The sequence below is a fragment of the Schistocerca americana genome, chromosome 3 (genome assembly GCF_021461395.2).
Source record: "Schistocerca americana isolate TAMUIC-IGC-003095 chromosome 3, iqSchAmer2.1, whole genome shotgun sequence".
Taxonomy (NCBI): domain Eukaryota; kingdom Metazoa; phylum Arthropoda; class Insecta; order Orthoptera; family Acrididae; genus Schistocerca; species Schistocerca americana.
The window spans coordinates 107,129,613-107,154,976 of NC_060121.1; the positions used below are offsets into that span (position 1 = coordinate 107,129,613).

At 43.2% G+C, this 25,364-nt stretch overlaps 1 protein-coding gene across 1 annotated transcript in view; it reads right to left on the reverse strand.

Moving 5' to 3' along the window:
- Positions 1–566: 566 nt before the first annotated feature.
- The window catches only part of LOC124606701 (arylsulfatase B-like), a 132,542-nt gene continuing 107,744 nt past the window's right edge, over positions 567–25,364 (reverse strand). Inside the window, exons 7-8 of the mRNA XM_047138727.1 lie at positions 21,927–22,085; positions 567–1,049 (exon numbers count right to left, since the gene is read on the reverse strand). Of these exons, the coding sequence (XP_046994683.1) occupies positions 571–1,049; positions 21,927–22,085 (638 nt within the window). The 3' untranslated portion in view covers positions 567–570. The remainder of the gene's footprint in view (positions 1,050–21,926; positions 22,086–25,364) is intronic.

The following is a 25,364-nucleotide window of genomic DNA, read 5'->3' on the forward strand; positions in this document are numbered from 1 at the left end:
AAGTTCAGATAGTGTTGTAGAAGAACTCCAGGTGGTCCCCCAAATAGTCCACTAAAAGGAGGCGATGGATGGGGCAGCATTTATTGAAGCTTAAGACATTCAGATGTGATTGCATAAGGTGTTCAGGTAATTCCTCAAGCAGCCAATAAATAGGGCCGGTTGGTGTTGAAGCTGAAGGGATTAAGATGTAATTGAAAGAGTAGAGATAATATCTCAAGCAGTCGCTCAAGGTGGATTACGAGCTGCTGAAGGTGTAGAAGTGCATCCAGAAGGAGTGCATGTAGTCCCTCTAACAGTCCGCCAAGGGAGGTATCTGTGACTGAAACTGGAAACACTCGGATATGATCCCATAAGGAATCTAGCTAGTACTTCAAAAGAAGTTCGCCGAGGGTTGGCGAGTTACTGCTGAAGTCGTAGATGCTCAGGTAGTCCAGGTACGCCTCAAGTAGTCCGCCAAATAGAGCCAGGTACAGATCAAATGGAAGACGTTCAGACGTGGTTGCAGAACGAGCTTGTTCAGTAACAGAAGCAGAGTCGCAGAACGCGCATTGTTGTGGCAATTGGGGACGCTCAGACGTGGTTGCAGAAAGAACCGGTGTAGTCCCATAGGCAGTCTGTCCAGGGCGACCAGGTGTTGTTGAAGTGGGCAGGATCGGCAAGTGAGTTCTGTAGCAGCAGGTCTGCCTGCCGCACCCAGGGCGTCCGCAGGGCGACGAGGCGCTCCAGCAGGAAGTCTTTCAGGAGCGGCTGGCTACCGGCCAGCACGCCCTCCTGCTCGCAGGGGTCCTCCCTCAGATTGAAGAGGCACGCGTCGTAGCTGGACCTGGGCACGCACCGCGGCGTCGACGAGTTGGAGGCGCAACTGACGGTGGCGTCGCGCCGCAGCCGCAGCATGGCGTCTACAGGCGTCGCGGCGCCCACGGCTAGCGACACTGCGCGCCCGCAGGGGCTCGAGGCTACGGCCTCGGGGTCGTAAGGCGGCGTGCGGGCTGCGTCCTCCCACCCAGAGGCGCCGAAGAAGCCGTCCAGTGACCCGTTCTGCAGCGTTCCTGCAGGTCATCATTACTTTGTGGTTACTTTACCTGTCTGTCTCCCAACTGCACCCCCCCCCCCCCCCCAAATCTCTCCACCGTGTTGCTCAGACACGAGAACCTGCACTGATACACACGCACAAATAAACATACGCACACAGACAAGCACAGATAGATCTTAGAAGAGGAGGTCACGACGTTGGGATCACGGATTCACTTCAAACTTCGTACACCTTTAATAGGCCATTAGAACAATACCTGGTGGTCCACTGATCGTGACCGGACCAAAAATCTCACGAAATAAGCGTCAAACGAAAAAACTACAAAGAACGAAATTTGTCTAGCTTGAAGGTGGAAACCAGATGGAAATATGGTTGGCCCACTATATGGCGCTGCCTTAGGTCAAACGGATATCAACTGCGTTTTTTAAAAATAGGAACCCCCATTTTTTTATTAAATATTCGTGTAGTACATAAAGAAATATGAATGTTTTAGTCGGACCACTTTTTTCGCTTCGTGATAGATGGCGCTGTAATAGTCACAAACATATGGCTCACAATTTTAGACGAACAGCTGGTAACAGAGACGTTTTTTGAAATTGAAATACAGAACGTAGGTACGTTTGAACATTTTATTTCGGTTGTTCAAATGTGATACATGTACCTTTGTGAACTTATCATTTCTGAGAACTCATGCTGCTACAGCGTGATGACCAGTAAATACCACATTAATGCAATAAATGCTCGAAATTATGTCCGTCAACCTCAATGCATTTGGCAATACGTGTAGCGACATTCCTCTCAACAGCGAGTACTTCGCCTTCCGTAATGATCGCACATGCAAGGACAATGAGCTTGCGCATATTGTCAGGCGTTGTTGGTGGATCACGACACCAAATATCCTTTAACTTCCCCACTGAAAGAAATCCGGGGACGTCAGATCCGGTGAACGTGCGGCCCATGGTATGGTGCTTCGACAACCAATCCACCTGTCATGAAATATGCTATTCAATTCCGCGTCAACCGCACGCGAGCTATGTGCTAGACATCCATCATGTTGGAAGTACAACGTCATTCTGTCATGCAGTGAAACATCTTGTAGTAACATCGGTAGAACATTACGTAGGAAATCAGCATACATTGTACCATTTAGATTGCCATCGATAAAATAGGGGCCAATTATCCTTCCTCCCATAATGCCGCACCATACATTAACCCGCCAAGGTCGCTGAAGTTCGAGTTGTTGCAGCCATCGTGGATTTTCCGTTGCCGAATAGTGCATATTATGCTGGTTTACGTTACCGCTGTTGATGAATGACGCTTCATCGCTAAATAGAACGCGTGCGAAAAATCTGTCGTAGTCCCGTAATTTCCCTTGTGCCCAGTGGCAGAACTGTACACGACGTTCAAAGTCGTTGCCATGCAATACATGGTGCATAGAAACACGGTACGGATGCAATCGATGTTGTAGCATTCTCAACACCGACGTTTTTTTCCCGATTCTCACGCAGTTTGTCTGCTACTGACGTGCGGATTAGCCGCGACAGCAGTTAAAACACCCACTTGGGCATCATCATTTGTCGCAGGTCGTGACTGACGTTTCACATGTGGCTGAACAGTTCCTGTTTCCTTAAATATCGTAACTATCCGGCGAACGGTCAGGACACTAGGATGATGTCGTCCAGGATACCGAGCAGCATACATAGCACACGCCCGTTGGGCATTTTGATCACAATAGCCATACATCAACACGATGTCGACCTTTTCCGCAGTTGGTAAACGGACCATTTTAACACAGGTAATGTATCATGAAGCAAATATCGTCCGCACTGGCAGAATGTTGTTTGTGAGTATTACAGCGCCATCTATCACAAAGCGAAAAAAGTGATCCAACTAAAACATTCATATTTCTTTACGTACTACGCGAATATGCAATAAAACTGGGGTTCCTTTTTAAAACACGCAGTTGATATATGTTTAACCTATGGCAGAGCCATCTAGCGGGCGAACCGTAGCGCCATCTGGTTTCCTTCTTCAAGCTAGACAAGTTTCGTTCTTTGTAGTTTTATCCTTTGATGCTTATTTCGTGAGATATTTGCCCGTTCACTGTCAATGGACCGCCCTGTATAATGGGCAAGTAGTAAAGTACTCTAATCTGGCAGTTCCGAGTAAATCGCAAGAGACGTTTTACGCTCCTATTACGCAAGTGATGTATCTGTGCCAAGATGGCGGCTGTAAGACGTCACGGTGGTCAAGTGGAGGGGTCGCATGGACACTCACCACCTCTTATGCACTGCACCAGAGCACGCTTGTCATTCGCCCAACTCGACTGTCCCCTCCTTGACATCTGCCTTGCACTCGGGTGCTTCTTCCCCGTAGCGCTGCTGGAGAAGTCGTGGCCAAGCCTCATATGTTGACCGCCGCCCACTCTGACTCCACGCCCCATCTGCCGAGCAGGGCATGCCTGCAAGTCTTACCATATCCCCACCCTTCCATCCCCCTCTGTCTATGGCCGCTCTCCTTTTAGATTATTACCCGGGTGAAGAAATACATAGGTGAAGAAATACATATGTTTCTTTCCTTTAATTTAAAAGCATGAGAAGTTCAGAAGAACGCGAAATCCCGATGATTGGCTAAAATTTACAGACGCGCGAAATTTGGCACGGACTTCAATGCGAGATGCCTTTAATAGGCTCCACAACGAAACATTGTCTCGAAATTTGGTAGAAAATCCGAAGAAATTTTGGTCGTATGTAAAGTACACAAGCGGCAAGACGCAGTCAATACCTTCGCTGCGCAGTGCCGATGGTACTGTTACCGACGACTGTGCCACTAAAGCGGAATTATTGAACGCAGTTTTCCGAAATTCCTTCACCAGGGAAGGCGAATGGAATATTCCAGAATTTGAAACACGAACAGCTGCTAGCATGAGTTTCTTAGTAGACACCTTAGGGGTTGCGAAGCAACTCAAATCGCTTGATACGGGCAAGTCTTCAGGTCCAGATTGTATACCGATTAGGTTCCTTTCGGATTACGCTGATACAATAGCTCCCTACTTAACAGTCCTATACAACCGCTCGCGCACCGATAGATCTGTACCTACAGATTGGAAAATTGCGCAGGTCACACCAGTGTTTAAGAAGGGTAGTAGGAGTAGTCCATTGAACTACACACCTATATTATTGACGTCGGTTTGCAGTAGGGTTTTGGAGCATATGTTGTACTCAAACATTATGAATCACCTCGAAGGGAACGATCTATTGATACGTAATCAGCATGGTTTCAGAAAACATCGTTCTTGTGCAACGCAGCTAGCTCTTAATTCGCACGAAGTAATGGCCGCTATCGGCAGGGGATCTCAAGTTGATTCTGTATTTCTAGATTTCCGGAAAGCGTTCCTCACAAGCGACTTCTAATCAAGCTGCGGGCATATGGGGTATCGTCTCAGTTGTGCGACTGGATTCGTGATTTCCTGTCAGGAAGGTCGCAGTTCGTAGTAATAGACGCAAATCATCGAGTAAAATTGAATTTATATCAGGTGTTCCCCAGGGAAGAGTCCTGGGACCTCTGCTGTTCCTGATCTATATAAATGACCTGGTTGACAATCTGAGCAGTTCTCTTAGGTTGTTCGCAGATGATGCTGTAATTTACCGTCTATTAAGGTCAACCGAAGACCAGTGCCAGTTGCAAAGCGATTTAGAAAAGATTGCTGTATGGTGTGGCAGGTGGCAGTTGACGCTGAATAACGAAAAGTGTGAGGTGATCCACATGAGTTCCAAAAGAAATCCGTTGGAATTCGATTACGCGATAAATAGTACAATTCTCAAGGCTGTCAATTCAACTAAGTACCTGGGTGTTAAAATTACGAACAACTTCAGTTGGAAAGACCACATAGATAACATTGTGGGGAAGGCGAGCCAAAGGTTGCGTTTCATTGGCAGCACACCTAGAAGATGCAATAAGTACAGTAAAGAGACAGCTTACACCACACTCGTTCGTCCTCTGTTAGAATATTGCTGTGCGGTGTGGGATCCTTACCCGGTGGGATTGACGGAGGACATCGAAAGGGTGGAAAAAAGGGCAGCTCGTTTTATATTATGACGTAATAGGAGAGAGAGTGTGGCAGATATGATACGCGAGTTGGGATGGAAGTCATTAAAGCAAAGACGTTTTTCGTCGCGGCGAGATCTATTTACGAAATTTCATTCACCAACTTTCTCTTCCGAATGCGAAAATATTTTGTTGAGCCCAACCTACATAGGTAGGAATGATGAACAAAATAAAATAATAGAAATCAGAGCTCGAACAAAAAGGTTTAGGTGTTCGTTTTTCCCGCGCGCTGTTCGGGAGTGGAATGGTAGAGAAATAGTATGATTGTGGTTCGATGAACCCTCTGCCAAGCACTTAAATGTGAATTGCAGAGTAATCATGTAGATGTAGATGTAATTTTAAAAAGTTAAAAGATAAAGAAAACAACAAAAAACGAATAAAAGCTGGAGAGGAGCGGTTCTGATCCGAGAAGGGGAATCATCGAGGACATGCCTCAGGTTTCGACCCCTGCACACACTGTCTCCACCGACTCAAAGCTGATAATTCTATTTCCTGAAAAAGAAGTGGTTAGCAAGAGGGTCGTGGACGAGGCGATGGTTCGAATCCCGCTACAGGGAGTCATTTTCATTCCTATAGTATAACTGTAAATTCCGTGACATTCAAAAAATTTGCACCTACCCTATTCGCTCTTGCTACGTGAGCAACGTCTCCCCGCTACGCAGGTTAACTGAAAAATGAGGCCTGCCTCTATGTCTGCAGCTCGAAGCGTCGAAGTACAAAGTAGTTCCAGGTACCTTACCACATTGTGTATATAATGGGTATCGAAAATCATGTGAGGCATACATTTTCAGCTCTATGCGTTTCTTCGTTTACTTGCCCATAGTTGTGAATACATTTCTTCTAATAATTAAATTTAGTTACAATTAATAGGTAATCAAATAGTACAAAGTTGACTAAAAGTTCATGCAAATATATGTCGTTTTTTAATTAAATTACTTCTCATGTGACATATAAATTAAATAAAATGACCAGTGATGAAAAAATATAGTTTAAAAATAACGTTTGAGTGGGAGTCGAACCGTCGGCTCTCACACGTCCGTCTTCCGTAGCGCCAGCGCTAACCGCTTGCCGACGATGTACACCAACATCCGGCACCACCTAATCACAGATAGATAAGCCCCAAAATAGGTGCGTAAAACATCTCTTGTGATCTTGTCGCAATTGCCAAAGTAATGTACTTTACTACTTGCACGCTATGTTGTTTTCAACGGCCTACTAAAGGTGTACAAAGTTCGAAGTAAATCTGTGATCCTAATGCCGTCGGCTCCCTTTGTTTGGTAATCCATTTCAAGTCTGATCTGTGACTGAACCCTTGGACTTCTGTCTCTCTGAGATAGAGTAAGGTCCCAGTCGTCACTAAATACCCTGCCAGCAGTGAAGAATGCACTAGGAAGTATACCGAATAAAGAAATTTTATTCATTTTGCATGCACAGTTTCGTAGAAAGAACAGTTGATTAACAGTCGCGGTACAAAGAGAGACTACATTTGACAACACGAACGAAAGAATGACTGACATCGAAATAAGATACCAATTCGATTCTACACAGAGTACGCGAAAGAACTTGCCCCCCATCTAACAGCCGTGTACCGTAAGTCTCTAGAGGAACGGAAGGTTCCAAATGATTGAAAAAGAGCACAGGTAGTTCCAGTTTTCAAGAAGGGTCGTCGAGCAGATGCGCAAAACTATAGGCCTGTATCTCTGACATCGATCTGTTAAAGAATTTTAGAACATGTTTTTCGATCGCGTATCATGGCATTTCTGGAAACCAAGAATCTACTCAGTACGAATCAACATGGATTCCGGAAACAGCGATCGTGTGAGACCCAACTCGCTTTATTTGTTCAAGAGACCCAGAAAATATTAGATACAGGCTCCCAGGTAGATGCCATTTTGCTTGGCTTCCGGAAGGCTTTCGATACAGTTCCACACTGTCGCCTGATAAACAAAGTGAGAGCCTACGGAATATCAGACCAGCTGTGTTTAGCAAACGGAACACAGCATGTTGTTCTCAATGGAGAGACGTCTAAAGACGTTAAAGTAACCTCTGGCGTGCCACAGGGGAGTGTTATGGGACCATTGCTTTTCACAATATATATAAATGACCTAGTAGATAGTGTCGGAAGTTGCATGCGCCTTTTCGCGAATGATGCTGTAGTATACAGAGAAGTTGCAGCTTTATTAAACTGCAGCGAAATGCAGGAAGATCTGCAGTGGATAGGCACTTGGTGCCGGGAGTGAAACTGACCCTTAACATAGACAAATGTAATGTATTGCGAATACATAGAAAGAAGGATTCTTTATTGTATGATTATACGATAGCGGCACGAACACTGGTGGCAGTTACTTCTGTAAAATATCTGGGAGTATGCGTGCGGAACTGCCACGCCAAGACAATCTTCACAATAGTCACTTGTAGACGGTCGGGGGCTCTGTGCTGCAGACATCGTCGCATTGTCCCCATCTATTGTTGCTGCTAAAAAGTACGAGGGTAATCCCAAAAGTAAGGTCCTCTAATTTTTATAAGTACATAGGCCTGCTTATTTCTACAATGGTTTACATCAGTTTACAGCCTGAGCATTTAGCTGTTTTTCGACATAATCACCATTTCTGTCGCCGCATTTTTGTAGATGCTGTGACAGTTTCTGTATGCCCATGTCATACCAGCTCGTCGCCATGCTGTTCAGAAAGTTATGAACCCCTTCTTTCACCTCGTCGTCGGAGCTGAATCGCATTCTGTCCAAATGTTCTTTCAACCTAGGGATCAGGTGATAGTCACTGGGCTCCAAGTCAGGACTACAGGGTGGATGGGTGATTATGTTCCACTGAAACTGTGGTGTCACCGCCAGACACCACACTTGCTAGGTGGTAGCCTTTAAAACGGCCGTGGTCCGCTAGTATACGTCGGACCCGCGTGTCGCCACTGTCAGTGATCGCAGACCGAGCGCCACCACACGGCAAGTCTAGAGAGACGTACTGGCACTCGCCCCAGTTGTACATCCGACTTTGCTAGCGAAGCTACACTGACCGATACGCTCTCATTTGCCGAGACGATAGTTGGCATAGCCTTCAGCTACGTCATTTGCTACGACCTAACAAGGCGCCGTATTCAATTGATAATTAATATTATGAAGCATGTACCGTAACGAGAGATGTTCTACAATTGTGGATTAAAGTTAAGTATTACATCAACTACTTACTTTACTTGCAATTCTCAAGATATTGTCCTGTTCCAGACCTCACGCCAGTCAGCGTGTAATTAAATTCGTGCATTTCGGCCTCCTCTAGAAAAACAGTGTTGGCTCTTCTGCCAACACTACAGAAACTATAGCAGGAGAGCAACGGTTTGCCGAGCGATGTGTACGCTCTTGCTCAACATTCCTCTTCTCCGGTTCTGAATTGCCCGTTTGAGTTTTTTCAAAGTCTCACAGTACCAGTCAGCGTTAATTGTGGTCCCAGTGGTTCAGCTCCGACGACGAGGTGAGAAGAAGAGGTTCATAACTTTCTGAACAGCATGGCGGCAAGCTGTGGCATACAAAAACTGCCACATCGTCTACAAAAATGCATCGACAGAAATGGTGATTACGTCGAAAAATAGCTAAATGTTCAATCTATACGCTGATGTAAACCACTGTAGAAATAAAAAGGTCTATGTACTTATAAAGAAAATAGGAGACCTTTCTTTTGGGATTACCCTCGTAATTAACCAACAGCCAAGGGAATTGTGTGTCACTTCTCTCTGGCGCTGCTCTAGTGAAGCTACAGAGATCGCTCATGTCAGTAAGAGTAGTGCATCTGAACTCAATCATTCCATATGCACATGAAATTCCCCAAATCTCGACCAGTAGCAATGGAAATATTTTGACCGATGATCCCTGCCTTCATAGGGCAGAAGTTTTCCGATGCTAAATCGTGACTTTTGCTGGTGGTCGTTTCTGATTCTTATCCAAGATACAAAACGATATCCTACAGTGAAAAAAAAAAAAAAGGAAGCTGCAACATCGAGAAGGGGTTAAGGAGTTATGCAAGGTAAGCGAAAATTGGTAGCTGTGTGTCCTATATGTGAAAGATGACGTCTATTCTGATTTCATGCCAGTGATGACAGTGTGTTGGTTAGCAAGCCAAATGAGCACCTGCAAGCCAAGCCGTCTGCAGCCTAGGCTCACAGGACCTGCACATGGAGCTACGCTCGGGTGTGTGATTTCGTACGACCGTAGGAGCACTCTCGTGGTTATCCCACACACACTATCTGAAAATTTGTACGTCATTCTGATGGTTCGACCAGTTGTGCTGCCACTGATGAACAACATTGCGGGGGGCGTTTCCCTATTGCACACATACATTTATTGTAATCCAACATGTTCTACAGAGTGTCAACATGTTGCCTTGAACTGCTCGATTACCAAATATGCCTCCAATCGAGCATGCACGGGGCATCATCGGACAACTGCGGTGTCATCCACAACCATCACTAGCTGTTCCCCTGTTGATGAAGTGTAACAGGAGTGGAAAACCGACGTCTGACATCTGTATAACACAATGGTTGCATGTTCGTAAGCATTCATTCAACATTCTGATGGTTATACCGGTTATTAATATACAAGCATATTGCATTTGCGATGACTTCTCATGGGCTTAGATTAATCAATGATTTGCAAGTTAATCAGTTATATATGTTCAATGTTTTAACTTCGTTGATTGTTCCAGTGGCTGCTTGGATTTTTGGTTTTAGCTAATAATTTTGTGAAGTTTCGTTGGTATTGGTATTAGTTGTAGTTTACTAGTATTAATACAAGTAGCTGCTTTCTTAGTAGAGAGAGAGAATTTCGAGACCGTTATTGTTAGTTCTAAAAATAGCTCTACTGGTGTAACTGAACTTGGGTAACGTAGCCATATAGTTTTTTCAGTAATTGTAAAATTTTACCATGAGTGAGAAGCATGGGCTCCGTCGTAGTTTGTGAGAAGTGGGTTATCGTGTGGGATTTGTTCAAAGTATTTTCATGGGGGAGGAATGCAGTGGGGAAACTAGTGGGCATTCAAGAGAGATCCTCTCCTGGGAATGCATAATCTGTAGTAGAAATAAGTTGATACAGGAGCAGGAGCATAAGATCTGTGCCCTTCAGAGGGAGTTACAACAATCAAAGCAGGAGCTAGATAGGTTAAGGAGGATGAAGGGGGATGGGGAATGGGAATTGGCAGTTGGCAAGAACGCACCTAGGAGGAGCAGGTATCAGACAGTTACACTTCGTGTATATGCAATAGATTTATCAACTGTCAGAGATGAGTGGAGAGGAGCCTGTTGCAGATGTAGGTGTGGGGAACATGTAGCAGACTCCAGCAGTTAGGAGGCTTAAGTCAGTTGCAAAGTCTAACAGGAAGAAGAAGGTTCTGCTGCTAGGTAGTTCGCATGGTAGAGGTGTGGGCCAGCAGTTGAAGGAATTGTTGGGAAGTGACTACCAGGTCACCAGTATTGTCAAGCCTAGTGCAGGGTTCGCTCAGATGACTGACAGCATAGGGCAATTCTGTATGAATTTTACGAAGGAGGAGCAGGTAGTCATAGTGGGTTGAGCAGAGAACAGTCTTGGTTGGGACGAGGAATGTGATGTAGGTGGTGACTCAGAAAAGATAGCTACTCAAACTAATGGTACTAATGTGCATTTCGTGCAACTGTTTCAGCGTAATCATCGGCCTCATCTTAATGTGGCTGTTAGACAATTTAACATAGAGCTGGAAAAGACACGGATGTCAGAGAGCATGGTTCACATTTCACTCTGCCAGTTGAGTCTATTAGTAGATCAGGTTTCACAAGGCATGACCTGCACCTCAGTAGGAATGGGAAGAGGTGACTGGGTAAGCTTATAGGTGACAGTGTAGTGGGTGGTGGTGGTGGTGTCACTCATGGAAAAATTCCTGTAGTAGTTGGTGTTAGAGCTGCACTCTTTCTTGATTGAAGTCAGCTGATAGGTATACCTGCTTACAGGAAGTCCCTCTAACTAAGGGCACACCTTCTGAGGATGTAATGTTTCCAAGTAGAGAAGGAATTAGCATATTTCATCAAAATATAAGAGGTATTAGAGATAAAGTTAGTGAACTGCTTCTGGATATAGACTCTGAAATTATAGGTATATAGGAGCACCACTTATGAAATTTGACAATTCAGAGGCTTACTTTACCAGGATGCAGATTAGCTGGCTGTTTTTCAAGGAGTTCCTTGTGATGTGGGGAAGTGACCATGTACGTAAAAATCATATATTTCATTTGAGTCCATATACATATTACGGCACTGCGCTGCACAGATAGTTGATTGTTATGCAGGGCCAGTTCAATTTAGTGAAACCAAACTTCTGATTATTGTTCTTTGTATTACCCCTGACTCTGACTTCAGAGAATTTCTGCTCAGGCTAGAGAGGGTTTTACTGATTCGGTTTATAGGAAGTGCCAGAAATTAGTTACATGTGGTTACTTCAATATAAATTTTGTATATGATGGTGCAAGAAAAAGGATGTTGGTAGAGCTCCTAAATTCATACGATCTGATGCAGACTGTGATTTTTCCAACTTGGGTGAGGGGGAACACTACCACAGCCATAGGAAATATTTTTATTCATTCGTCATTACTAGATGGTCATTCTATTAGTAAAAGGGTGCATGGCCTTTCAGACCATACTGCCAAAAATTTAACAGCAAAAGTCTTTTGTACTCAAACAAATGTCACATATAATTACAAACTATGTAGGAAAGTTAATCCAATGGCAATAGAGAGTTTTTTAAAACTCGTCAAGGAATAAGAGTGGCAGGATGTTTATAGTGCCGATAACATAGTTGACAAATATAATGCCTTCCTTAACACATTCTCGTGCTCTTTCGGAGTTGCCTTCCGTTATAACGTTCTAAACGGGGTACTAGCGGTAAAAGGCGGCCTGGGTGGCTGACTAGTAGGATAAGGATATCATGTTGAACAAAGCAGAAATTATATCAAAATATTAGAAGCAGTCACTATCAAGCTACAGTAGCCCATTACAAACAGTATTGTAAGGTGCTTAGTAATGTTATCTGGAAGGCAAAGAGTATGTGGTATGCAAATAGAATAGCTAATTCACAGGAGAAAATGAAACCTATGTGGTCAGTTGTGAATGAAATGTCCGGTCAGCAGCAAAAATTCGACGATATAAAGTTAGTTCGTAGTGAAAATATTTCTTTTACTGATAAATCAGATACATGTATAGTACTTAATAATCATTTTCTGAGCATTGCTGTTGAATTAAATAAAAATTTATTTTCTGCAGGTAATCATATAGCTCTCTTCGTAAATGTCTTTCTGAGATTGATGTCTGTCATACAGACAAGGATCAATAATTAAAACACCGAAGACTAAGGACGCACATAGATATATATGATGGAGTGCCTAGCAGAATATTAAAGTACTGTGCTGCACATGTTGGCCCTTGTTTTTAGCCATGTTTGTAATTTTTCCTCTAGGAATCATCAGTTTCCTATATGATTAAATTACTCAGTAGTAAAGCCGATTTATAAAAAGGGAGAAAGGGGTAATCTAGACATTTTAGTCCTATATCTATGCGATCAGTGTTTGCTAAAGTTTTCTTATGTGAATGCGAGCTTTCCGGTGTATACTGCTGATGAAATCTTCTCGGGCTTCCATTCGTGTAGGCCGGCCGAAGTGGCCGTGCGGTTAAAGGCGCTGCAGTCTGGAACCGCAAGACCGCTACGGTCGCAGGTTCGAATCCTGCCTCGGGCATGGATGTTTGTGATGTCCTTAGGTTAGTTAGGTTTAACTAATTCTAAGTTCTAGGGGACTAATGACCTCAGCAGTTGAGTCCCATAGTGCTCAGAGCCATTGAACCATTCGTGTAGCTGCGTCGAAAATCCGCGGATTTTAGGTGCAGCTTCTTGGATGGAAGCCTGAGAAGATTTCATATGTTTGATAAAGTTATTGAAAAGGCTGTGTATGTAAGGATAACTGATCATTTTATATCGCATAATTTGCTATCAAACGTGCAGATCGGCTTTGGAAATCGTTTAACAACTGAAAATGCTATATTCTCTTTTCTCTATGAGGTACTGGATGAGTTAAACAAAAGGTTTCGAACATTAGGTATATTTTTTGATTTAACTAAGGCATTTGATTGTGTTGATCACAATATATTGCTCCAGATGTTGAACCATTACGGAATACGAGGAGTAGGTTACAATCGGTTTACCTGTTTCTTTAGCAACAGACAGCATAAAGGCATTATTCACAGTGTTGAGAATGGCTGTGATATGGGGTCTGAGTGGGGTACAGTCAGGTGTGGGGTGCCCCAGGGATCAGTGCTGGGGTCAGTTTCATTCCTTATTTATATAAATGATATGCCCTCTAGTATTACGTGTAACTCTAAAATTTTTCTGTTTCCTGATGACAGTAGCTTGGTAGTAAGGGATGTTGTGTGCAACATTGACTCGGTTTCAAATAGTGCAGTTCATGATATAATCATGGCTTGTAGAAAATAAAATAATGCTAAATTAAAGTAAGACTCAGTTTTTACACTTTCTTACACACATATCAACAAAGCCTTACGTTAATTTCACAGGATGGGCACATGATTAGTGAAACTGAAAAGTACAAATTTCTACCTGTGCAGATAAATAGTAAACTGCCGTGGTAAGCCCACATTCAGGATCTTGTTCAAAGACTTAATGGTGCCATTTGTACGATTCAACCGATATCTGAAATGAGTGGTCGTTCGACACGGAATTAGTCTACTTTGCTTATTTTCATTAGCTTATGTCGCATGGTATTATATTTTGGGGTAACTCTTCCCATACTAAAGGATAGTTTTGGTTCAGAAATGGGCGATTCGGGCAATAAGTGGTGTAAGTTCGCGAACCTCTTGTAGACCCCTGTTCACGCGTCTGGGTATTTTGAAATTTGCCTCTCAATATATATTTTCCTTACAGTTATTTCTAGTTAATGATATTAGCTTATTCCCAAGAATAAGCAGCTTTCACTCAGTTAATACACGGCAGAAATCAAACGTGCATATGGATCGAATTTCCTTAACTAGTGTACAGAAAGGTGTGCAGTATACTGCTGCATCCATTTTCGATAAGTTACCACTACAATTCCAAAATTTTAGCAGTAATCCATGCACTTTCAAATCGAAACTGAAGAGTTTCTCCCCGGGGCACTCCTTCTGTTCTGTCAAGGATTTCCTCGAAAAATTAAGCTGATTCTCGTTGTATTGTTGATTGCGTTTACTTAAACTTACGGATTGAGTTTTTTCGGGTGCATAAACATTTTGTTTTTATCTGATATTACTTTTATGTTGTAATTTCATGTACTGGCATGTTCCATTACCTTCGAGATTTGCTCCTCAATTTGGTCCTATGGAACTCGAGGTGTAAATAAAAAAATAAAAACGTTACCTATTCAAATTTATTCCTCAAGATTGATTACTCTACACTGATTATTTCTTGGTGTTGCGCCACTTTGCATCGTAATTCCGCTGGTATTATAGGTACCGCCATCTTGACTCCACTCTCGCGTTCCATTCACGAATGGCGTGATATAAGCTGTTGTCAAAGCTGTGTATGAGCTCAACGTTCGTCACTTTTCTCGTCGGAATCATTTCCAGAGACATATCTGAGAGAAAGCATTAAGTTAGCCGACCCTTGTTGGGATGTACGCTCTCGAATATTCAACAGCAGACCTCTCCGCGACGCACGACGCCTCTCTTGTACCGTCTGCACTGGAGTACGTTGAGCATCTCCGTAACGCTCTCACGTCGAGTGAACGATTTCGTGATGAAATGCACAGCTCTTCCGTCGATCTTTTCTTTCTTCCATTTTGGTTAGACTTGGTATGTGTCCAGATCGATGAGTGACAAATAATCAACAAATTCGACTACTGAAGGAAAAATCTGAAAGTCCTTCCCTACCCATAGACTGTATATACCTTGACTCCCAGCCATTTTATGAGTTTGTGTTGAATTGATAATAAATTTTGTACCCAAGTATGTCATATACTTCATACCTGTTTGACGTGGTACAGTTTTAGTGCTCGGCAGTGAACATCAACTGATTGTAGCCGTGTGGCTCATTGAAATTAGAAGACGATAGGTGGTCGCTATGTCAATGGTAATCGAGGAATCCTTAGCAAGAATAACCAATCACATAGATCGAAATGTCAGTTACAGTCACGCTTAGATTAAAGGGTATCGCTTGTATGTTGCTTGCAGATTTAACAGAAATTTTGTGATTGTTTATCGGTTCCAGAGCTACAGTATGGCTGTGGACAGCTACTCATAATCTACTAATAAAACATTATGAATGGAGGAGGTCTTGTAAAAACTAGATATATCTGTGATCAGTTTTATGCAAGAAACTGTTCATAGAAGAGACCACAAAATTCCGTTCCAACACGGGATGCAATACGACTGAATGTCATACTACCCCAGTTAGCTAATGAACTAAAGTAATAATGAACTGCCACGATTGTAAACAAAAGCATCCATGAAACTGCATATGAGAATCTTGTCCGAGAAATTACAGTTGAAGACAGTATGTGATTGAAGCAAAGGTTCGTATTTTATGTAGAATATCGAAACTCAATATCTCCTCAGAATTAAGGACGATTTTCGTTCTAATGTTCGACGAAAGTTTAGTTGAGTAGAGGGTGACCATATGTTGGGAATATGTGGGAATAATTGAGATAATGTTCCCATCCCAGAGGAATCATTCAGGCATTCGCCTTAATCGATTTCCGAGATCTGTGGAACCCTACTTTCGGATGGACGGCAGGTATTCTAACAATCTACGACGCAAATATAGTTTCTGAAACATTAAAACGATTCCCTCAGTCAGCTACTTCATAACGCAGCGTGTGACGCTTGGCTCATGAATTCACGGAGGACAGTTTGGCAAGCGCTGGTAAATATTCTGATTAACGGTTCTAATCCTATCTTATTCGTCAGCGCCGTGGGGTGATTACCTCATTCAGAAAATTGTGAGGCTCTAGAAACTAGTCATAGAGTCAATAAAGTCATATTACAGCTACTTCTTGGTCATGCCTTACTACAGACCTCTCGATTTTTGTGAAGCAGGTGCAAAAAGAGCATTTCTTTTTGTACATGTCTATTATATATACTCACTCGATCAGCACTGCGTTACAATTTCTGTTACATTCGGAAATATGAACCAACCACCGCCAGTAAAATGATGGGAACCTGACAAAACACGCGTCAGCAATCCTAATAATATCGTGACAAATTATTGGAATCCACAGTTGCAAACTCTAACATCTCAGAAACTACATACCGTTACCGTGTGTGAGCCGTCAATAGGTTTTCTTTATGTAGTCTGTGCAGTGTTGGCAAAGTGAAACTGGGGCGGGCAATATTTCGAGCAACTTAAGATGGGTAACCTAGCCTACATCATCCACAAAATGGTCAAATTATGCCACTTGGATTGCATAACTTAAGGAGCATGAAATACACTGCCTGACAAGAAAAGTGAAGCTCCTAGAAAACGTGGTAGGAGGTCATATATGCAGGGTGGTCCATTGATAGTGACCGGGCCAAATATCTCACGAAATAATCATCAAACGGAAAACTACGAAGAACGAAACTCATCTAGCTTGAAGGGGGAAACCAGATGGCGCTATGGTTGGCCCGCTAGATGGTGCTGCCATAAGTCAAACGGATGTCAACAGCGTTTTTTTTTATAGGAACCCCGATTTTTTATTACATATTCGTGTAGTAAGTAAGAAAAATGAATGTTTTACTTGGACCACTTTTTTCGCTTGTAACAGATGGGGCTGTAATAGTCACTAACTTATAAGTACGTGGTATCACGTAACATTCCGCCAGTGCGCACGGTATTTGCTTCGTGATACATTACCCGTGTCAAAATAGACCGTTTACCAATTGCGGGCCGGCCGCGGTGGTCTCGCGGTTAAGGCGCTCAGTCCGAAACCGCGCGACTGCTACGGTCGCAGGTTCGAATCCTGCCTCGGGCATGGATGTGTGTGTTGTCCTTAGGTTAGTTAGGTTTAAGTAGTTCTAAGTTCTAGGGGACTGATGACAACAGAAGTTAAGTCCCATAGTGCTCAGAGCCATTTGAACCATTTTTGAACCAATTGCGGAAAAGGTCGATATCGTGTTGATGTATGGCTATTGTGATCAAAATGCCCAACGGGTGCGTGCTATGTGCGCTACACGGTATCCTGGACGACATCATCCAAGTGTCCGGACGGTTCGCCGGATAGTTACGTTATTTAAGGAAACAGGAAGTGTTCAGCCACATGTGAAACGTCAGCCACGACCTGCAACAAATGGTGATGCGCAAGTAGGTGTTTTAGCTGCAGTAGCGGCTAATCCGCACATCAGTAGCAGACAAACTGCGTGAGAATTGGGAATCTCAAAAACGTCGGTGCTGAGAATGCTACATCAACATCGATTGCACCCGTACCATATTTCTATGCACCAGGAATTGCATGGCGAAGACTTTGAACATCGTGTACAGCTCTGCCACTGGGCACAAGAGAAATTACCGGACGATGACAGATTTTTGCACGCGTTCTATTTAGCGACGAAGCGTCATTCAGGAACAGCGGTAACGTAAATCGGCATAATATGCACTATTGGGCAACGGAAAATCCACGATGGCTGCGACAAGTGGAACATCAGTGATCTTGGCGGGCTAATGTATGGTGCGGCATTATGGGAGGAAGGATAATTGGCCCCCATTTTACCGATGGCAATGTAAATGGTGCATTGTATGCTGATTTCCAACGTAATGTTCTACCAGTGTTACTACAAGATGTTTCACTGCATGACAGAATGGAGATGTACTTCCAACATGATGGATGTCCGGCACATAGCTCGCGTGCGGTTGAAGCGGTATTGAATAGCATATTTCATGACAGGTGGATTGGTCGTCGAAGCACCATACCGTGGCCTGCACGTTCACCCGATCTGACGTCCACAGATTTCTGTCTGTGGGGAAAGTTGAAGGATATTTGCTATCGTGATTCACCGACAACGCCTGACTACAAGCGTCAGCGCATTGTGAATGCTTGTGCGAACATTACGAAAGGCGAACTACTCGCTGTTGAGAGGAATGTCGTTACACGTATTGCCAAATGCATTGAGGTTCACGGACATCATTTTGAGCATTTATTGCATTAATGTGGTATTTACAGGTTACCACGCTGTAACAGCATGCGTTCTCAGAAATGATAAGTTCTCAAAGGTACATGTATCACATTGGAACAACCGACATAAATGTTAAAACGTACCTACGTTCTGTATTTTAATTTAAAAAATGTACCTGTTATCAACTGTTCGTTCAAAATTGTGAGCCATATCTTTGTGACTATTACAGCGCCATCTATCACAAAGCGAAAAAAGTGGTCCAACTAAGACATTCATATTTCCTTACGTACTACACGAATATGTAATATAAAATGGGGGTTCCTATTTAAAGAAACGTAGTTGATACCCGTTTGACCTATGGCAGCGCCGGCCGAAGTGGCCGTGCGGTTAAAGGCGCTGCAGTCTGGAACCGCAAGACCGCTACGGTCGCAGGTTCGAATCCTGCCTCGGGCATGGATGTTTGTGATGTCCTTAGGTTAGTTAGCTTTAACTAGTTCTCAGTTCTAGGGGACTAATGACCTCAGCAGTTGAGTCTCATAGTGCTCAGAGCCATTTCAACCATTTTTGAACCTATGGCGGCGCCATCTAGCGGGCCAACCATAATGCCATCTGTTTCCCCCCTTCAAGCTAGACAAGTTTCGTTCTTTGTAGTTTTTTCGTTTGACGCTTATTTCGTGAGATATTTGGCCCGGTCACGATCAATGGACCACCCTGATACGGTCGGCGCGTATATAAATGATTGGAGCTGCATTTTTGTGTGACTTGTAGAATGGCCAGTGTTTGTCGGGTTTAATGCTGTTACCAGGCCAGGTAGGGTATAAATTTGGCGTGAATTGCACCGGACGTTGAGTGAAAATGGAAAATGGAGATTCCAACTACTTGTCTCAGAGAGCGTTATCAGCGCCTGGGAATGTTGCGGAAGGGGCGTCATTGTGGATCTATATTTGGCTGGCAGGCCAAATCTAGCAAGGTCCCAATTTGTTTGGCATTGGGATGCGACTGGCTCAGTGATGGGCTGCTTAGGATCGTGAAGCGAGACCCACTCCTCGTCGAACTTGCTGTCTACCACGTCTACGAATACAACGGAGGACAGGTGTATTGTGTACCACACACATTTTAACAGCTTTACATCTACACCTACAACTCGAGAACTAGTAACAACCTCCCTACAGTATTCCATGACCAGCAGCTACCGGACTAGGGAGCTACCGCTGCATTCATAGGCTGCCTTTGACACCGTACCACTACGTACTGAGTTAGGACTGATGCCGTGATCGAGAAGCACTGACTGGTGATTAGTGACGTCGCACTGTGTTCAGTAATCCACCACGTTTCGCACCACCCTGGATGATCGTTGTCATCCAGTATGACGGGAAGGTCCCATTCTTCCAATGTTTTTGAGAGACAAGCAATGATAATGCCATTGGGAATACTTCAGGTGATGGCTCTTAGTAATTGAGGCAAGTCTGACTGCACTCTGATATTTCTCAAACACACTACGCTCTATGTACTCGCCCTCAGATGACAGTATCGTGTTGGCATTTTTCAACAGGTCAATGCGTAACAACAACAACTGTACATATAATAATTTTTTCTTCTGATTTTCGATAAATTAGTGGAAGCGATGTTCTGATTTCATTTCTTTTTTCTTTTCATGTCATTATGTTAAAGAAACTGTAAACAATTTTCGATGTTAATATTAATGTTTATGTCAAATTGCAAGCAATCTTATAACAAAATGGAAATGTAAGAAATGTTGAAACTGTTGGAAGATGTTAAAGTTGTAATTGTGCGCCTGGTCCATACGTAGGCAATGTATTAAGATATGTAGAATGCAAAACCTTTGGTGAATACCCTGTCAGTAGGGGAGCGGTAAAAGGTGGATGGCAGGCGAGCGCGGGAAAATGCACGCGGGCGCGGCACGGCATAACGGGCTCAGCAGTAGTAGTCGGAGTTGGGCATCGGTCTGAGTAACACGTTCTGGATCGAGGAGGCTCTCCTGGAAAACGTGATTTCGTTGAGCCTCGGATGTGCCGTTTCCGACGCCTATACAGCATGGCAGTATTCCATTTGCACTAAATGGAAAAATATTGCGACGCTATGAAGAAGTAAAGTGCCGATACATCAAGAGCCATAGCTGTGCTTGTATGTGTGCTCTGGGCCTCGTCATCTCGCCGCCCGCCAACCGCCCCTTCGATACGATCAGATTCAAACTTTTAGTACTGTATTCATGTGGACCAGTGTTGCTTTTGTTCCTGACTGTTCAATAACAACTTAACTTTTACCAGAACTGTCCTATCATTTAATTATCCTCATCACTATCCTAGACAGGGTCCTTTCCACATGTTGTGCAATCCGAGTGTCCCGAGATGAAGAATTAAAATTTATGTTAATAATAATTACCTGCAGACCTAGCTATGTTAGAATGATGTTTAAAGAACTTTGTTGTTAATGAAATAATAGACAAATAATGTAGGTCTGACAAAGTTGGAAGATAATGTTGAAATTGGTTTACTAATGAAGTTTAATTAATTTGAGACAAAAATAATGGTAGTTAAATGAGCAGGAAATATGATAAAAAGAGTAGTAATTCATATATTGCAAATCTTGAGTGCTTAATGCTTTCAATAGTTAATAGCTTCAATACAGTGATCATAACAGTTTCAGGGTCCCCCCCCCCCATTTTCTTTCCTATTCATTTAAATTCTGAAGTGTACTGAACTGATTTGACCAGCAAAATTAAAGTCAATATAAAACCAAAATTTATTAGTGTTTTACCTTTTTCAAAATTGATATTGTATGTGTGTTTCGAAAGTGCTATTTCTAGGGTAACCTATGCCCGATTTTAATCAGATCAATAGACAGTACGAAGTTTGTAGTAAACATTATAGTGTATTGTTGTGTATTTATAGCTTGTCCATATTAGTACAAAAAGTGAAATCATTAGTTCAGTAAATTTTCTGGTTCTAAAATTTACCATAGTATGCAATGTTATTACGTGTTGTTTTGTATGAACGTACTTCAACTTGTACTGAATGCTCCTCTGCACATGGCATGTACGTCTATATACTGCTTGCGTGATACTGAGGTACTTAAGCAAGATCCCCTGATCTGTCCCTGACAGAAAATGTGTGGTTCCAAGTCGCACGTGAGGTCAGTCCCATTGCTAGTAACTAGTTTCAATTCGAAAGTCTCGCGGAAGTTCACGCCTCCGTCCGTTCTTACAGTTGTGTAGCCAGACGGACACTGAGCCGTTTGTCTACAGCAAGTGGGGTTGCGACTGACCGCTCAGGGCCCCCTTGGCTCAACTTTTTTTTTAAATCATGCATTGCGTTTTCTGGGCTAGTATAAATTAGCCTACCCTGTACAACATTTGGAACCAATCAGTGAAGTCCGTAAATCTGCACAAAAATATTTTGGGGCGCTGAGCTACATAGGGAGAAACGATCATCATAATAGACTAAGGGAAATCAGAGCTCCAACGGAAGGATATAGGGATTCGTTTCTTTCCGCTTGCTCTTCGAGTGTGGAGTAATAGAGAGCTCTCTGCCACACTTGAGTGTGATTTTGCAGGGTATCCATGTAGATGCAGATGTAGGCGAAAAACTGTTGGGCAGCAGAGGTACAGCCTGCTCACCTATGACGAGCTTCCAGTCTCCGACTCGGACGGCGGCCGTCTCACTCGCCTCGTCTGCGTTGAGCAGCAGCTCCGAGCGGCGAGACAGCGAGCCGCTGACCAGCGCCTCCCATTGGTCCACGCCGTCAAGGTCACGGGGCAGCGAGGATACGTCACCGCCTGCAGGCACGATGTCGCTGCACTCAGTAAAACTCTCTCCCGCCTGGCTTTGAGTTCCATATTACTTTACGATAACTGGTAGTTCACTGTAAAACAGGAGTCCATTATAATGTGTACAGAAAGTTAAACACAATAGTCACAATGCTGAATGGAACCGAAAAGTGGTGCACATTTGAGTCATTCCATGTCACAACCTCATGTTGGTAATGGCAGTTACATTTAACGTCTTTCTGAAGTGTGGTCGACATGTATGTCTTTTTATAGATGGTGGACAAAAGTCATGGGATTGCTCCTAATATCGTGTTGCACCTCCTTTTGTCTGGCGCAGTGCAGCAACTCGACATGGCACGGACTCAACAAGTCCTTGGAAATCACCTGCAGAAGTACTGATCTATATGTCTATATATATATATATATATATATATATATATATATATATATATATATATATATATATATATCGTATCTATAGTCACCTATAACTGCGAAAGCGATGCTAGTGCTGGATCTGCACACGAACTGAACTCTCGATCATGTCCCGTAAATGTTCAATGGGATTCTATCCAGGCGACCTGGGTTCCAGACCATTCGCTCGAATTGTCCATAATGTTACTTAAATTAAACGAGAGTAATCGTTGCCCAGTGACATGGCACATTGTCATCCAAAAGAATTTTTTCCAAGTAGCCAAACATAACCATTTACAGCCAATGATCCCTTCTGTTGGACGATAGGAACCAGTCCATTCTGTATAAACATATCCCACACCATTATGGAGTCACCAACAGCTTGCTTGCTGACAATTTTGGTCTGTGACTCCGTGGGATGTGTGCCACACTTGAACCCTACCATCAGCTCGCACCAACTGAAATCGTAAATCATCTGACCAGGCCACGGTCTTTGCAGTTTCCTAGGGAACAGCCAGTATGATCATGAGTCCAGGAGAGGCACTGCAGGAGATGTCGTGTTGTTAGACAAGTTGTTCATGTCGATGGTTTGTTGCCATAGCCCATTAGCGCCACTGTCCTAATGGATATGTCCATTGCACTGTATGTCCCACATTGATTTCTGTAGTAATTTGACGTAGTTTTGCTTGTTTGTTAGCACTGACAACTCAACGGAAACGCTGATGCTCTCGGTCATTGAGTGAAGGTTGGCAGCGACTGCACTGTCCGTGGTGAGAGGTAATGCCTGAAATTGTGGTGTTTTTGGTATACACTTGACGCTAGCAATCTCGGAATACTGAATTCCCTAACAATTTCCAAAATATATTGTGCCATGCATCTATTTCCAACTACCACTCCGAGTTCAAGACCTATTCATCCTTGTCGTGCGGCCATAACAACGCCGGAAACCTTTTTCACATGACAGCTTCCCCAATGCACTTACCCTATATACCTTGTGTAAGTGATATTATCGCCATCTGCATATGTCCATACAGCTATCGTAAGGCGATTAGGCTCCTCAGTGGCTTTATCTTTAACATTACATGTAACTTTCTGTCCAGAAGCTAAATTAAAAATTTACTAACCAAATGTCGTTTAGCTACCAGTGGGACATTAACCATTACGATAACCATTGTTGTAACTTTGTTCGTTACGAAAATACATACGATCCTGTATCGTTTACTCATTAGTACAATTCAGCCCCTCTAGAACTGATCGAAAACGTATCTCGCTGAAGCATTGAGATGAACATGACGTTATTAAAAACGAAGACAATACCGACGTCGACTCTGCTGTACTGGCACACAGTCTACGTACCCACCGCAACGAGACTCGCTCACTTGTTGCAGTTGACAGTACTGAAATGGAAACTAGTGGAGAATACACAGTGATCATTCAGTCAACCGCCTTCAGTTGACGCTTTGTGTGATTGCAATGAACACGAACGAAGAGAAAGGAGAAGTAATACCCACCTACAAAAAATGACGATTAACTGAAAGACTGGCTTGCATTTTCCATGTATTTCAGTTTATTTGCTGCCACCTGCAGCAAGTGGACTAATTACGATACCTGGGTACCAGCACTGTGTATGATTACTGGCGAGTCAGTCAATTTTGTGTTGCCTTCCTAATACCGTCATGTTTACATGACTGGTTCATTGTCACAAGTTTTGGAACATTTGTTCAGGAGAGGAAGAGCATTATCGAATAAAAAAATATTCGGTACTATTTACGGAAGTGGAACATGAATGATAAGCAGTTTATACAAGAATAGAATAGAAGAATTTCAGATGTGGTGCTACAGAAGAATTCTGAAGATTAGAAGAACTGATGAAGAAGAACTGCACAGGATGAGACAGAAATGAAATTCGTGACACAACCTGAGTAGAATTAGAGATACGACACGTCAAGCGATCACCAGTTTAGTCGAGCGGTCTAAGGCGCTGCAGTCATGGACTGTGCGGCTGGTCCCGGCGGAGGTTCGAGTCCTCCCCCGGGCATGGGTGTGTGTGTTTGTCCTTAGGATAATTTAGGTTAAGTAGTGTGGAAGCTTAGGGACTGGTGACCTTAGCAGTTAAGTCCTACAAGATTTCACGCACGTTTGAAGATTTTTGAACCAGTTTAGTACTGGAGTGAAGTACAGGGGTAAAAGTCGTCGAGGAGACCAGGGGATGAATATAGTAAGACGAATATGAAGAATCAAACTAGTCTTCGAAGATGACAACAACAATAACATGTAAACAGTCGACCTGCTATTCGTATCTTCGTAACACAGTTACAAGTGTGGTATCAACCGTGATCCAGTCGTCCGCACTTTCAAATAGCGCGCCGCCAGTTACTCCGCAGCGTTTCCTACAGCCGCCACCGTGGCAAGAGGGCGCTGCCTACCCCAAAAGATCACGCTGTTGCCAATGAGATGCAAGCGCCCCCTCCCCGGAGCTCCAGTGGTGGGTGCGTATAAAATCGGACTTCCATGCACTGCCCACATTTTCTGTGTTTGCCAGTTGAATAACATTTACGGACTTTCATAGTGACCAGGCTCCACGTCTCCTGAATGGATATTTTATTAAAGATTGACAAATAATGGTTCTTTTGTATCTCTATACATTTCCACATTCAGATCAACTGTTAGCAACTGATGCTGCAACTACTACAGCAAAGTTATGTGTTATTTTTACTATTTGTTATAAGACGTAGAATAAATGACTATCTGAATTCTCTTTTCACGATAAGTATCTGTTCCTCAATCCTGTATGGATTAAAGAACCATAGAACGTGCAAAGGAAGACATAACAAAAAGGCCAGTAATGCTGATTAATGCATCCCCTCGTAGCTA